General features: G+C 42.0%; 1 protein-coding gene across 2 annotated transcripts in view; it reads left to right on the top strand.

Annotated features, from left to right (window-relative positions):
- Window positions 1-14,014, top strand: part of FBN1 (fibrillin 1) — a 225,546-nt gene that overhangs the window by 184,829 nt on the left and 26,703 nt on the right. The window contains exons 45-50 of one of the 2 annotated variants that reach the window (XM_024567296.3): window positions 1,070-1,192; window positions 5,121-5,246; window positions 7,206-7,322; window positions 8,158-8,286; window positions 8,932-9,051; window positions 11,435-11,560. The exons of the other annotated variant lie outside the window; for it this stretch is intronic. Coding sequence (XP_024423064.3) covers window positions 1,070-1,192; window positions 5,121-5,246; window positions 7,206-7,322; window positions 8,158-8,286; window positions 8,932-9,051; window positions 11,435-11,560 — 741 coding nt within the window. The remainder of the gene's footprint in view (window positions 1-1,069; window positions 1,193-5,120; window positions 5,247-7,205; window positions 7,323-8,157; window positions 8,287-8,931; window positions 9,052-11,434; window positions 11,561-14,014) is intronic. 2 annotated transcript variants of the gene reach the window in all.

The raw sequence follows: 14,014 nt of genomic DNA, 5'->3' as shown, positions 1-14,014 counted from the left end.
CACACGACAGAAATTCCCACTGGCAGTAGTTCTAACATTTTCCCGCCATAAAGCACAGGCCTAAGAGGTAGATGTATCTGCCGCCCCCTTGTGGGAACTTCTTCACCTGAGCCAGCTTTTGTGAAACCCCAGGACTGGCGCTGAGAACCGCCTCCCGCCCGTGTGGCAGGCTGTTCCTTTCCCGGACTTAGACCGAACCAAATTATTTCACTGGAGCAGGACAAGGAACATATATTTTACCCCATGGTAACACTGGACCACGCAGTAACTTTTGTGACACCGTGAATTTGAACTCCATTTTAATTACATTTACTATATAGTTAGAACTACATAATGCCATTTACATGAATTTAAATTAAGGGTTTAAAAATGTATAGAGGCAAACAACCCCCTGAGCGTAGTCAAAGCTTTGAAGTACACAATGTCCATGTCATTCTTTTCTTTGATAATGTGAATGGGGTTGTTTTCAGTAGTTTCTTGTGCAGTGTGTTACATTTCCTTGACCTGACTGCCATGTGGCACCGATTTAAGCAGCAGCCTCTACAGCCCTGCACTCGAAGTGCTGTCTGTGGACCGGGGGCTGGGAGCTTATGGGAAAATGTCAGGCCTCAGGCCTTTCCCCTGACTCGCCGAGTCAGAACCTGCTTTCCAACAAGATTCCAGTCATTCATGGGCACACTGAGGTTTGAGATGCTCTGTGCCCTCCAGACCCTTCAGCCTCCCGGACAAAAGCAACCTGATTGACTCCTAAGGCCCCGGAGCTCTGAGCAAACACAAGATTTCCCAGCACCATTTCTGTACCCCGGCCAAGCCCTGACCATGGCAGTTGAGTTTCAGGACCGTTTTCCGACGTGAGTGTCATTAGAGTCCACATGTAGTCGTGCATCAGGTACTCACATTTATGAAAAATATTCGTGAAGTGGAAAAATCAGAAAATGACTTTTCAGTCTTACATTGTTCAATAGAATGGATCGAACGAAGAAAATATTCATTTATTTCATGTGAGAGGTTCCACTGACTTGATACCAGGCTCTGTTCTCCGTCTGACGAAACTCTCTCCTGCTGGTAGATATCGATGAGTGCCAGAACGGCCCGGTGTGCCAGCGCAACGCCGAGTGCATCAACACTGCTGGCAGCTACCGCTGTGACTGCAAGCCCGGCTACCGCTTCACCTCCACCGGGCAGTGCAACGGTGAGTCAGTCCCTGCTGGCCCGACACGCCCTCCCAGTGGGTTATCTCCTTTAAACTGCTGAGTTCTAGTAACCAAACCAGACAAAAAGGAACATTGTTGAAGTGTCTAAACACTTACCTTTTTACCTCTTTATAGAGGAGATGTTTTTGAAACAATAAATAAATCACGTGTGTACGTAGATTTCATGGTTACTGATCTGCTACTCTGTCGCAGACAGCCACAAATACAGACACACACACACACACACACACACACACACACACTTCCCTAGCCAGTATTCAAGACCAAATACTTTTTTTAATTTCACATAATCCCCCTTAGGCAGGTGAGGCTGCTGCCATCTCAGCCACACCCCTCAAATCTAGACAGGGCCACTCTCCGAAACTGTACAATATCGACCTGCCAAAATGGACCCAAGAAGCATCAGCATCACTCTTCCTCCTGAACAATTTACAGATGAGAGATCACTCACTGAGGGAGGCAGCATCCATTCACGGCCTTTTATTACCTGGGAGTCACCTACAGGGGGATGAGAAAGTGTCTCCCAGAGGCTCCATTTCTTTTGTGGCTCACTTTTGTCAGGGCTGTGGCAGGAGTAAGGAGAAAGAGCGTGTCTTCAACTTAAAATGATGGTAAGGTTATTGAGTATCGGATGGTACCTTGTAGCCAGTTGTATCAAATTGAAACCTTGTATTTCAGTCCAGAAGCAAAATAATCCTTCAGAATGATTTTCTTGTATGTTTTAGAGTAATTATAAATCATTATATATTTAGCAAAAAGGTCAGGAAGAGTGTGTTGTTTTGCTTATGGTTCATTTCACAGGGAGTTTCCTGGATATTTTACGCATTTGTGAATGAAACAACACAAGGGAGCATGGTCAGACTTTCCTTGGGTTTCCTTGCCTACCAGTGATTAAGTGGTAGGAAGCACACTACTCTCTGGAGGGAATTTTGCATTGTTTTATGAGACCTTGGTGGGAAGAGGGTGTAGTAGCAGGACAGAAACTCACTTAGAGAATCAAGATTTGTTTTGTTGAGCTTAGAGGAACATGTGCAAGTGTTTAGCATTTTGTCAACAGAGCTGTTTTTATCCATGTATTTAAAAAATGACAGGAAAAGTGGGGACGTCTCTGATAGGAGCCACAATACCCCAGTGAAACTTGGCATTGAGGCCACTTCCTTGCATTTTGCTCTTAATTTATATTTCTTTGAAACTGGGTGAAATAATTCCAATCAAAATAAAGAATTGCTGATAATATAGAACATGTCATTTCACACCATTTCACATTCAGGCAAGAAGTTATTTATACAGCAAGACAGCATGTCTAGGCAGGGCCTGCTGGGGCTTAAGCCCTGTCATATTTTCTTGTAGAACATTAACAAATGAAACTCATCAGGAATTAACCAGCTGTTAAGTTCTAGGAGTGAGCTGTTTGTAGCCAAAGCTCAATTGCCGTCATTCATTGAAATCAAAGAAAGGGAATATACTTCAATTTTGCAATTCTTCAGTCTCTAAGGTTGAAGACTTCATTCCAGAAATGTCTTCATTTACATCTTACTTGAAAAATCTTTTGTCTTTAAATGCTGTCCTATACATGATATTCTTTTAGAATAATGCAAAATACTGCTCTTTTCCTGTGTTTAAAATGAGAACTAAAATTTTCTTTCCGTCATAAGATTTTTTTCTCTAATTTTATTGTTATTCAAGTACAGTTCTCTGCCTTCCCCCCCACCCTAGCATCATAAGATTTTTATTTGAATTCCTAAGTACATCATTTCAGACTGCAAATCATAGCTGGCCATAATACCCACGTTGTTGCTGAGAGGTCTGAGACGACAATTAGTTAGATATGTAAGCCTGGGATACTGGTCGGACGTCCGGAGCTGTATAGTTACAGCAACTGCAGCCCCTACTGAAATCTTTCAACCAGCAAAACACAAGAGACAGGTTCCAGCCACTTTCTCAGGGTCTCTTCTCTCTCTACTGACTGGGTTTCCCCTCCGCAGAAACCATGTTTAAATCTCCTATCTCAACCTCAGACATAGTCTCCTGGGAGTTCAAATTTTGATGCTTGAGAAACCTAGTTTTCTGGTCCCAAGACAAAGTGAACTTCACAATTAAGTTCTATAGAATTGTAGTGTTCTGTTTCACCAATAGAATCTCAAAATACATTGTCCATGTTTTATTTTTTTAAAAAATCATCATGAAGAAGGCAATGTAGGAAAGAAAATTTAATGTTCTCTGTTTTCTGCAGGCCCCGAAGATGAGACAGACCTGACCCCTTGCACACTCCTGGATCTAGTACTACCTGAGGGCACTCAGACTTTGGGTCAACTAGGATAGGCCCAAAGACACACTCCCTCAGAGTCAGCTTTCTTCACCAAGCTTGGCAGTGAAAATTGGTTTCCTCTGCCTATCCCAGGGAGCAGTTTGCTCACTTTAAATCCATTTTCTCCAATGGGAACAATCCTATTTTTTTTTTAATTTTTTATTTATTTTTAGAGAGAGGGGAAGGGAGAAAGAGAGGGAGAGAAACATGAATGTGTGATTGCCTCTTGTGCACGCCCTACTGGGGACCTGGCCCACAACCCAGGCATGTGCCCCATCTGGGAACCTAAATGGTGACCCTTTGGTTTGCAGGCCGGCACTCAATCCACTGAGTCACACCAGCCAGGGCAGGAACAATACTAATTTGTTAAGTTAACTAGCATTTCTGTATAGGCTAGCCGTAGCTCCTAAACCAGTCTGTACCAATTCCCCCTCTTAATGAAATATTTGACCTCATCACTATGGTAATTCATCACAACTCTGAATGTTCTGTATACTGGAAGAAAGTCCGTGTGAAGACGGAAGCCCGAGGGGTTGAAATGGAGGGGACTCGCCTCTGCTGAGCACAACTGCTCTGTGTAGCAGAAAGCGCCCATTCCCAGTTGCTGTCCTCTCAGTAGACAGGCAGGCAGCAAGTTGGTGTCACTCAGCAGAGAGCAGGGTGCTGCCCTGCTTTACAGCGGCCACACTCAAGGGGGCAGTCTGCTGTTTGCCTTCTTTTGTGACAATAGGAAAATCAGGATGAATCAGTGCTCTTAAAATTATGTTTGCACTAAACATATCCTGAGAGCTTTAAAAATTAAATTAGAGACATAAATAGGCATGAAATTATGTCATGTGTGGATTCACGCAATTAATTCTGCCCTGCAGATTGCCGGATTTCAGGAGAGCAACAGAGATTCAGTTGATGATCAAAATAGTTTAGAGCTTAAAGGTTGGCAGAAGCAAGATGACAGGGTTTTCCTTTGAATGAGTATGAATAAAAAGAAAGAAATATCATTAGGATTGTCAAGTGCTAAAAGCAGCCCCATGTAGACAGGAAGCCTTGGTGAAGATGGGACAAAAGGTCATAGGAATGAGACAAAACCATAAGGTGAAACTCGAACGAGGGACAGTGTGGGTTGTCCATCAGGAAAACCTATCTTACTGATGGGATTTGACTTTGATGTAAATTTTCAACGGAAACCATGAGGGCTCAGTGATTTGAGGCACCAAATCTTGACCAGACAAAATACTTCAATTAATTCCACAGTCTGCAATGATGCTTTTAGGCAAGTAATCAAATGGATTGTCTCCCAGCTTGGATTTTTCTGCCCCCTGCTACCTCTAAGTTTCTCATCTTTCAGAACCATTGTTGGACACTGCCCCTGTTTTTCTTTTTTTTCATGTAGTGTTAATACACTCTGGATAGGCCCAGTAAATGAGAATACGTTTGAACCAACTTTTGGGCAAAAAGAAATACAATGCCGGTGCTTGTTTTACAGGCTTAGTTTACAAAGAGCTCAGATTAGTCCCGACAGCAATGCCTAGGAGTAAGTTCAATTTGATTTTGTCTACTAAGGTTCCACTTAAGATGCTAAAAATGCTTTTTACCCACAGATCGCAATGAATGTCAGGAAATCCCCAACATATGCAGCCATGGACAGTGTATTGACACCGTGGGAAGCTTTTATTGCCTTTGTCACACTGGCTTTAAGACAAATGCTGATCAAACCATGTGTTTAGGTGAGTATGTGATTATCATTTCATTGTTTTCTTCATATCCTGTTGAAAAATTCATTTGCATCTGAATACATACAATAGTTAATACTGAACCTCTCAGTAGTTGTTTTGCTATTTATGAAATAAAAACACAATCAGGCATGTAGCGTTAACAAACTTTGGTGTTTCATCGTTGGCGATCTGAATATCATAAACTTCTTCCTTGATATTCATTTGGCTGTCAGGTCAGAAGAACTTTTGATTAAGGGATAAATTTAGAAATCTATTTAGATAAAAAAGTACTTTTTATTAATGTTAATGGCCTATTATATTTTACGATATTTTTGTAGGTTTGCCTGGTTGGAACAGAGTGCAGCTTCTGAGTGTTTGAGTATTGAACACTTTTTGAGACGAGTCTATAGTTTGTATCAGACACTCAAGGGCAAATTTGCAGATCCTACCCAGGCATAAAAAGTAAAGAAGCATTTTCCTAGAGGAAAAGAGCTCAAGATTTTAAATCTCTTCCTTGGTGTCAGTACTGAATCAGGATGTTAATTTAGAATAAACTTCAAATATGTAGTCCATTATTTTCTCTCTTTACCTCCTTTCTTTTTCTACTTTAAAGCACTATCCAGTAAGTCTTTTGGGGACTTCATGAACATGAATGAGTTTCACAGCTGGAAAAAGAACAATCAATAGAGTAATGTTTAAAATGCTTGCCTTTGGCTATATAATTGGACTCATCCATTAGGGAACATTCTCATAAAGTTTCCTCTTCTTCAGAGCAGATACTTTTTAAATTAAAGGAGTATAATCAGCCCTATTCATCACCGGGGAGCTAACGTTTGCATAATAATGTGACTCTGCCCAAATTTCAGTCTCTTTCATCTGAATTATCTGCAACCCCTACCTAAGAACTTGCCCTACCAAAGCGTGGCTAACAATGAGCTAAGGCAGAAGCTCTCGATTGCTGGCAGAGCGACTTCTCTGGGTGCACCTGCAACCACGGGCACACAGTTGGAGTCACTTGGGAGACAGCAATAGCTTCCTGGTCTAGGATCACAGATAATGTATCTTCATGTTCAAAATTTGAAAGGAAAGGACATCCTAACTCTGAACACTGCACTTGGCTAACCTGAGGTGTTACCTTCCACTCCTCCCTCCCTTCCTTATTCTGCCCCACTCTTTCAAACCAGCAGTATCAACTTTGTTTCATTTAAATTCCTTATTTCCACCTTAGTATATAACGTACATCTACTCTTTGTAAGAAAGGTGTTGGCTGCTGTGGTGAGATGTAAAGACAGCATAGCTTTACAAAATAGTCAAAGAGAAGTCATAGGCCAATGAAAAGACAAACAATAATTCATGGGTGTTTGGGGGGAGCCAAATCCAGTGCCACCACATTGGGATCATTCAGGAGAACGCGGTAAGTCACTTTTGGTGGGAGCACTGGTGGGTTTTAGGGGTGGACTGGGAAAAAGGAGAAGATATCTACAATGCCAGGTGAGTTAGGAAGCTAATTTATTTGGTTGCTGATTGCAGGGCAGTATCAGGTGACCCTCAGCTTTTTGGGAAACTGTAGTGAGAATCTTAAAAAGGCTGAAGTTTGCCAAAGGTGGCAGCAAATCAAGACCCAGATGCGCACAGAATTTTCCATTTGCAAGTGAAAATATTTGAGAAAAGAGGCAAGGGTGGAGAATTCTAGAAGTAAATAGAGTAAAATGATTCTTGTCCAGTTCTCACGTCCTTAGTTTGCCTCCTCTCACAAGCCAACCAGGCAGTGGTTTACTCCCAGGTTTAGAACCTCGCCTTGCGCTGGATTCTCGCAGGGAGGGCTGCTGCCGGGTCTATCTAAGGCCGACACCAAGAGGTCCTCAGCCTGTGGAAGGCACTTCGTGAGCTCTAAAATGCCCATTAGCCCAGGTGACAGTGCGCCCTCTTCTGTTAGTAATCATGTTTTCCTATGTCTCTTGCTCCTACTAGACATAAATGAATGTGAAAGAGACGCTTGTGGGAACGGAACTTGCCGAAACACGATTGGTTCCTTCAACTGCCGCTGCAATCATGGTTTCATCCTTTCTCACAACAATGACTGTATAGGTGCGTGTGCAAAGTCGTCGGTCCCCGGGGGAAGTCAGTTATACTGTGTTCTTTGTCGTTAGCATCATCCCCATTGTGCCAACTGTCTTTTCAAAACATAGGCCGTCTTATGCCTGCCACAGCTGGTTAGAAGATTTGTCAACTATATAGCATGTACTAATTAAATTTCAAATATAGTAACTCCATCCATTACTTTTATTAGTATGCTTATTAGCAGCTATAATGTTTATGTCTACTATGCTATAAATTAAATTTAAAAATAATTGAATTTATTATATTTTAAAACATACAAAAGTGATTCTTTATACACAAATTACATAATTTATGAATCATGTGGGCCTGCTTGTCCAAATGTTTCACTACAGCCTCTCTTAAAAGAAGTAAATTATTGAATCTATTAAAACCTCTTTATATAACATGCTACATTACTCATAAGTGAGGGTAATGAACCAAATTTGTATTGTTCTTGAGGCTAATTTCATATAATTCCAATTATAGGAATACATAATAATACCCTTAGCTGTATTGTGTGTTAGTAATTCAGTTTCAGCCATTAAAATTAAACCTAAAGGGAGATTAAGGTAAACTCATATAAAATTCTAGTATAAATTGTCGACCTCTGATTAATAGAATTGTGTGATGTTGTTAGGTTTTGATAGGTGTTTAAAGCCAGGTCTTTTATTACAAACTAGATTTTCATTGAAATGTCTTATATTTGGCTGAGCCAGTAAAGGCCACTGAAATTCAGAACAAGTGTTTTTCCCTTTAAAGGTTTTGCTCGTTGCTGGGATTATGACATTTCTTTGGAATATATCAAAGGCTATTTTTTTGGCAGATGTTGATGAATGTGCAACTGGAAACGGGAACCTTTGCAGAAATGGCCAGTGCATCAATACAGTGGGGTCCTTCCAGTGTCAGTGCAACGACGGCTACGAGGTGGCTCCGGACGGGAGGACCTGTGTGGGTGAGTGCTGCTGCCTCGGAGAGGCTCTCCGGAGAACTTCCCCGGGACCGCTCAGAGAATCACGCAGGCTCAGTCACGCCCTTCCTTCTGGGAGCCTTGCGAGAAAGGGCAGAGTAGAAGGGTAGTAATTCTGCCCTTCTACACACACACATACACAGAGACACATACACAGGACACACACATAGACACACATACTCGGAGACACACAGACAGATGCACAGAGAAACACAGACACACACACAGACACTTGTACAAGCACATATACCACTTTCCCCGCTCAGATTTTAAAATTAAGTTGTTATACTCAAGAGAACAGTTAAACTGTGAAAGAGACAAGTTGTTCTTTTAGCAATTGTAATTCCCTTTCTTACTTTTTGTCTTCAAAACAACTTTGTAGTAAGCTCTGATATGCTTTCTTGGCTGCTCTTGAAAATCTTTGTATCCATTGACTTCCTATGTGCTACACATTTCTGATTCCTGTTAAAGCTTTTTCTTATTGAGTCGTTAATTTTTCTCTGTGATAGTGTTTTGTGGACTTTAATTGGTTTTATTTATTTCTGTGATTTGACTCCAGTTCCTTTGAATTTTAAGTGTTTGATGGAAATCATGCAAGTGGAAACCTCTACCTTCTTTTTTTCTTTGCAGATATCAATGAATGTGCTTTAGAACCTGGAAAATGTGCACCAGGCACCTGTCAGAACTTGGACGGGTCCTACAGATGCATTTGTCCACCTGGATACAGTCTACAAAATGACAAGTGCGAAGGTAAGAGGGATATCAGTATTTGGAAATAAGCGGTATTGGTTACTGCACTGGCTTGTCAAAGTCAAAACTTTAGTGATGGTGTCTTCGTTTTGGAATACTTTATCCAAAACAAATCCAAGAGCAGAGGGTGTGACTAACGGCCTCATACTTAGATGGTGAGACAAGGGCAGCTAATTCTCATGTTAATCCCTGGTGAAGTTATTCGCTCCATGCATGGGGGTGGTCAGATGGCCCTGGCTCCTTTCCAATGTGCTTTCATGCAGCTTGTGAAAGGTCCTGGATCACATGTTTTTAAGTGCCAATAGTTTGCAACTAAAAATAGCTTCCTGATTCCAGTTAAAATATATAAATGACCACATTCGAGGTTGATTCATGTGGCTATATTGTTTGTCTGTGTTGTTTTGACCTATAGAGATGGAGGAATGTGTTACTACAAGTAAATTCTCAGCAAATTTTAAAATACCTTCTTCAATACATATGTCATTGCATTAAATGAAGGACATTAGTTGTGAGGACTTTATAAATAACTGGGGTCGAAAGGATTCTTGAGAAATCACCTAGGCCACGCTCCTACCTTTGAACAGGACTGCATCTAATCCATAATGAGTGAGAAATTTCTCCACTTTTAATATCATCTGTGAGGAATTTTATTATATATCCAATTTAAATTGCAGTTAAATGATAACATTATAAATGGGGAAACATATAATCAAAATTAGGCCTAAATGCAAATTATTAAACATGTTATTTTACTTTTAAAGATTGACTTTATTCACTCCATGATTAATGCAAACTTCCCCCAGGAGGAACAGAATGGAAATGTGTAGACAGAAAAACAACTTCGCGAATGGTCACTAAATGTGACTAAGGGTGGCCTGCAATCTTTGCCCCCCTCTTAGGAAGTCAGCGTCTACAGGTTAACTTCTACTGTGAGAGAAAGAATCATAACAGCATAACAGTAACCAAAAAGAAACGAACAGGCACTTTTACAAAAGTTGACCTTTAAGGAAGGTGGGATGTCGCGGAGGCGAGAGTGTGGGGGAGAGTAATGCAGGTGGCGGCGGCAGCACAGGTTTGTTAATAAAACCGCGGGAAGCGTGATGCCGTTGTAAATGCCATGTAGTAACATGGAGTGATGAGGAGCTGGCTTCACATTGTACGGGATACAATGCACTTTGCGTTGTACACGTGTGAAGTGTCCTTTGTGTGGTATTTACAATGTTAAAGAAGTAAAGAAGTTCATGTACTAACTTCCCTTTAGTTGGACCTTGTGGGAGTAGTGGTGTAATGCAAATACACTTTGGTGTGGGTAGAACTCTTTGCACGAGCATGAGAATAAAGAGCCCCAAGATACAAAAGATATGTGTTTTCCTGGGGGAAAAAGAGTATTTCCATAAAAATAGTATGGGTCAGATTCAAGAGTCACCTTTTTTCATGACAACTTTCTGCTGAAAGGGGAAATGGTAAGTAAATCTGTTGCCAAGAGTGGCTAACATTTTCCATAAATAGGGCGATCATGTAATCTATTGACCAAACCAGCACGGTTTTGAGGTGCGCATCATTAATAACTAGGCCAGGTCAACAGGCGCGAGCTAGTGCGCTCCCAGGCAAACTAAGGCATGTGGCTGCTCGAGCTACTCAGACTTTACCTTGGACCACCTTTAATCAACCCTTGATAATGGCCAAGATGCCGAAGGACCCATGACACAGTTCTTCGTGTATCAGATTCCTGTTGTCTGCATGATGAAAGAAAAGCGTCAGGAAGATATTTTTGTGTTTTCAGAAAAATAAACCTGCAGGTGAGAGCTCAGAGCTGCATCTTCTGTGATCTATTTAGCTCACACCTTATAGGATTATTTTCCTAAGTATTAGTGTCTTTGTAAAATTCACAGTTTGAGGGCTGTAGCGTGAGATACTGAGCAAAGCACTGTGGATGAGTGGAGGAAAATAAATTTGGTTCGAAGGCCTGGATCTCGCACTGAGTAACTCATCGTCAACCCACTTAAAATTCCAGAGCTTCTGCTCAGTGCGCAGGGGTGAAGTCAGACTGGAGTTTGCTGCTGCTTTCCTAGCTGAGGGTAGGATGAAACTACAAACTTTTCTAATTCGCCAAGCAGCTCAGTCTGGGTAAGAAAGGTTTCTCATTGCATCCCTTAGAAGGTACTTCCAAATTCCATTTTTATAACAAGAACTGTCACAGCTAATTTTTTAAGAGTCGTCACAGCCTAGAAGTCTACCCATAGCATTACGGTATGGGAAAATATCCTCCTGATTGGGAGAATTTTGAAAGTCAGTTGCACTTTGTATCCCCACATTGTACATTTAGTACCTGACCGTGTCTCCTTTGTGTTTCGCCTTTGTTTGACACACGTACTTCTTTCAGATATTGATGAATGCGTGGAAGAGCCAGAGATCTGTGCCTTGGGCACATGCAGTAACACTGAAGGCAGCTTCAAATGTCTGTGTCCGGACGGGTTCTCTTTGTCTTCCACTGGAAGAAGGTGCCAAGGTAAGTGCCTTTGAAGGCTTTAGACTTTCATTACCCTGTGTTTATTTGTTGTGGTTTTATTTTTAAAATATGGCAAAGCTGTGATCCTTTGTGAAAGAGAAGATGGAGAGTTTTTATTCACCCAGAGGTCTAATGATTACCATATGTGAGAAAGTCCATTTTTACTTTTAAGGTTAAACACTCATCCATCAAGCTGTGGTTGCTTGTGCAACAACTGTGCTGGCACTCGGACCTCTGTGCCCCCTAAGAGCACAGGCACGGGCAGGTCAGTGCGTGGGGACGCACCCCGAGCCACTGAGTGTGGCAAGGCCTGGGGGGTCTGCCATCAGCCACATAGTCTCTGCCTCTGAAGAGGTAACCTCGATAAATATGGGCCAAAACCTAGACTTTCAGACAGAAAAATGCTGATTAACCCACATATTCTTAGGATATAGTGCCCATCCCTTACACCACAAGCTTTCTAAGAAAACGGAAAAACAAATTTGAACTGACCAGGATTCTTGCTAGGCCATGTGCACTTAAACAAAATCAAAGGGCAGCCTGACCTTAAGCATAACACAGTGCACTGTGTCCCAGAAAATGGTTTAGACTTAACAATGCAATTGTGTGTGTCTGTCTACTACTTTCACAAACTAGTTTAGTGAATTCAGGACAATACACTCACACACACACAAGCGCACATTTCTTTCCCCTCTCCCTGCTCCAGCGCCTTTTTGTTGTTTGTTATTGTTCTGTCGGGGTTTTTTTCTTTGTGTGTGTGTGTGTGTGTGTGTTTGAGTGTTTTGCTTCCATATTACCAAATGAGAGGCAATGGATATCATTTAAAATTCTAAAAATTGTGTTGGAAGTCTCAGCCCTGCGATTTTTAGTCTAGGGCAAGACGTTTTATCTTTAGTAAGCTCAATATTCTCATTTGAAACAACAGTAATAATACCTGCCCAGCCAATCTTAGTGAGCATGTGACAAAGCTTTGTTAGTTCCTGAGTACTTCATAGACTCCTGTTATTCTAATGGATTGACTTTTTACTTTATAACTGGTAATTTAGTTACCTACTATCTAAAAGCAAGAAAGGGGAGAGCTGAGAATTCTCCAGTCGGTCTGACCTTATAGCTGTCAGAGGCCCAAGTGGGTTTGGAGGTTGCGGGTGGGGTGGTGCTTGATTCAAGCAGATGCTTGGTCTGTGTGGTTCAGACCAGCCAGATAAATTCTAACTTCTACTCCCTGGTTTTCGTGTGCCTTTGGCTTGGCCCGAGTTTGGAAAGAAAGCAGCGAGAAACCAGGTGTGACTCTGCCGATGTGGCAGGCCAGAGGAAACTCGTAGGCTATTAATTCAATTTGCATTGGCCTGTCACGGAGCAAACGAACGCTGCAGGAAGAACCGGCCCAGCTGTGAGCAGCCCTGCCACATGCTCAGCTCCAAGAGGCAGAGCCAGAATCGAGGAATGCAAGCAGAGAAAGTGACTGTTGTAGTTGTGATGAAATTGCGAAGGTCATTAGGGGCTCTTTGCAGAGGGACTGGTCAACAGACACCCTGGCGAGCCCTAGTTTAAGTACGTGGGCAAGCACAGTTCTCTTTCCCAATGCAAGGCACCTTTGATTAAGAAACCAGTTCCAGAAAATCACCACAAGCAAATGGAAATCTCTCACAGAGCACAGGTTTTGCTGGAGCCAGGGAATTCACACCAGGGTTTTTCTTGTAAGATGACAAATTAGGAGTCAGGCTTCTATTGCCCATGCAATGAGAAAACTCCGCAGAACTACAGGTAATGTTTTGAAGGAACCAAGGCGGTGGGTCCTGGCACTTGAAGGTCCCAGATTCAGTGAACCACTACTACTCCCAAAGTACAGTGCAGGGGGACTTGTCGCTTAGGCTCACCCAAACTTCACGTGTTGGGGCCTCTGTGCAATGACTGCGTTTGGTTTGCAGAGGTTGGGGTGCTGGAGAGGTGCTGGGGAGGCTGGGCTGGGGAGCTGGGTCAGTGATGAGAGGAAGAGGGGATGAGAATTTTAACTAGTATTAGAACATGCATGTGTCTGGGCTTTGGAGAAACATCACAAGTTGCAAAGCAAAGGAAAGAACTAAATTTTAATATACTTGTTGAGACATTTTGGTGAGTGATCACTAAATTATATCTTAAGACAGAGGTAGGCATAAATAATAAAAACAGGACCAATGAACACAAAACTTCATGTGTAACAGTGAACTTGAAGAATGAAGCAAATCGAAAGGCATTCTTTAGGAAACTGTAGTTTGTCAAATCCTGAAGCTTCTCAGCAAAGCAAACATTTGGTTGGCAGGACAAGGGCTGGTCTTTAATTTCTCTTGACCTTCCAAAGAGTAGTTGACTGAAGGGTGCCTGTGAGGTCCTACCCATAATAGATGCAGAAGGGAAGTAGAAACTGAGGAGATAATTTATCTGGAAAAGTTGGTTGAAGAAGTCGAACAAGTTCAC

This window comes from Desmodus rotundus, chromosome 7 (assembly GCF_022682495.2).
Source record: "Desmodus rotundus isolate HL8 chromosome 7, HLdesRot8A.1, whole genome shotgun sequence".
In the NCBI taxonomy this organism is placed as follows: Eukaryota; Metazoa; Chordata; class Mammalia; order Chiroptera; family Phyllostomidae; genus Desmodus; species Desmodus rotundus.
Note: the sequence above shows the minus strand (reverse complement) of the source record. Positions and strands in the feature narration are given on the sequence as shown.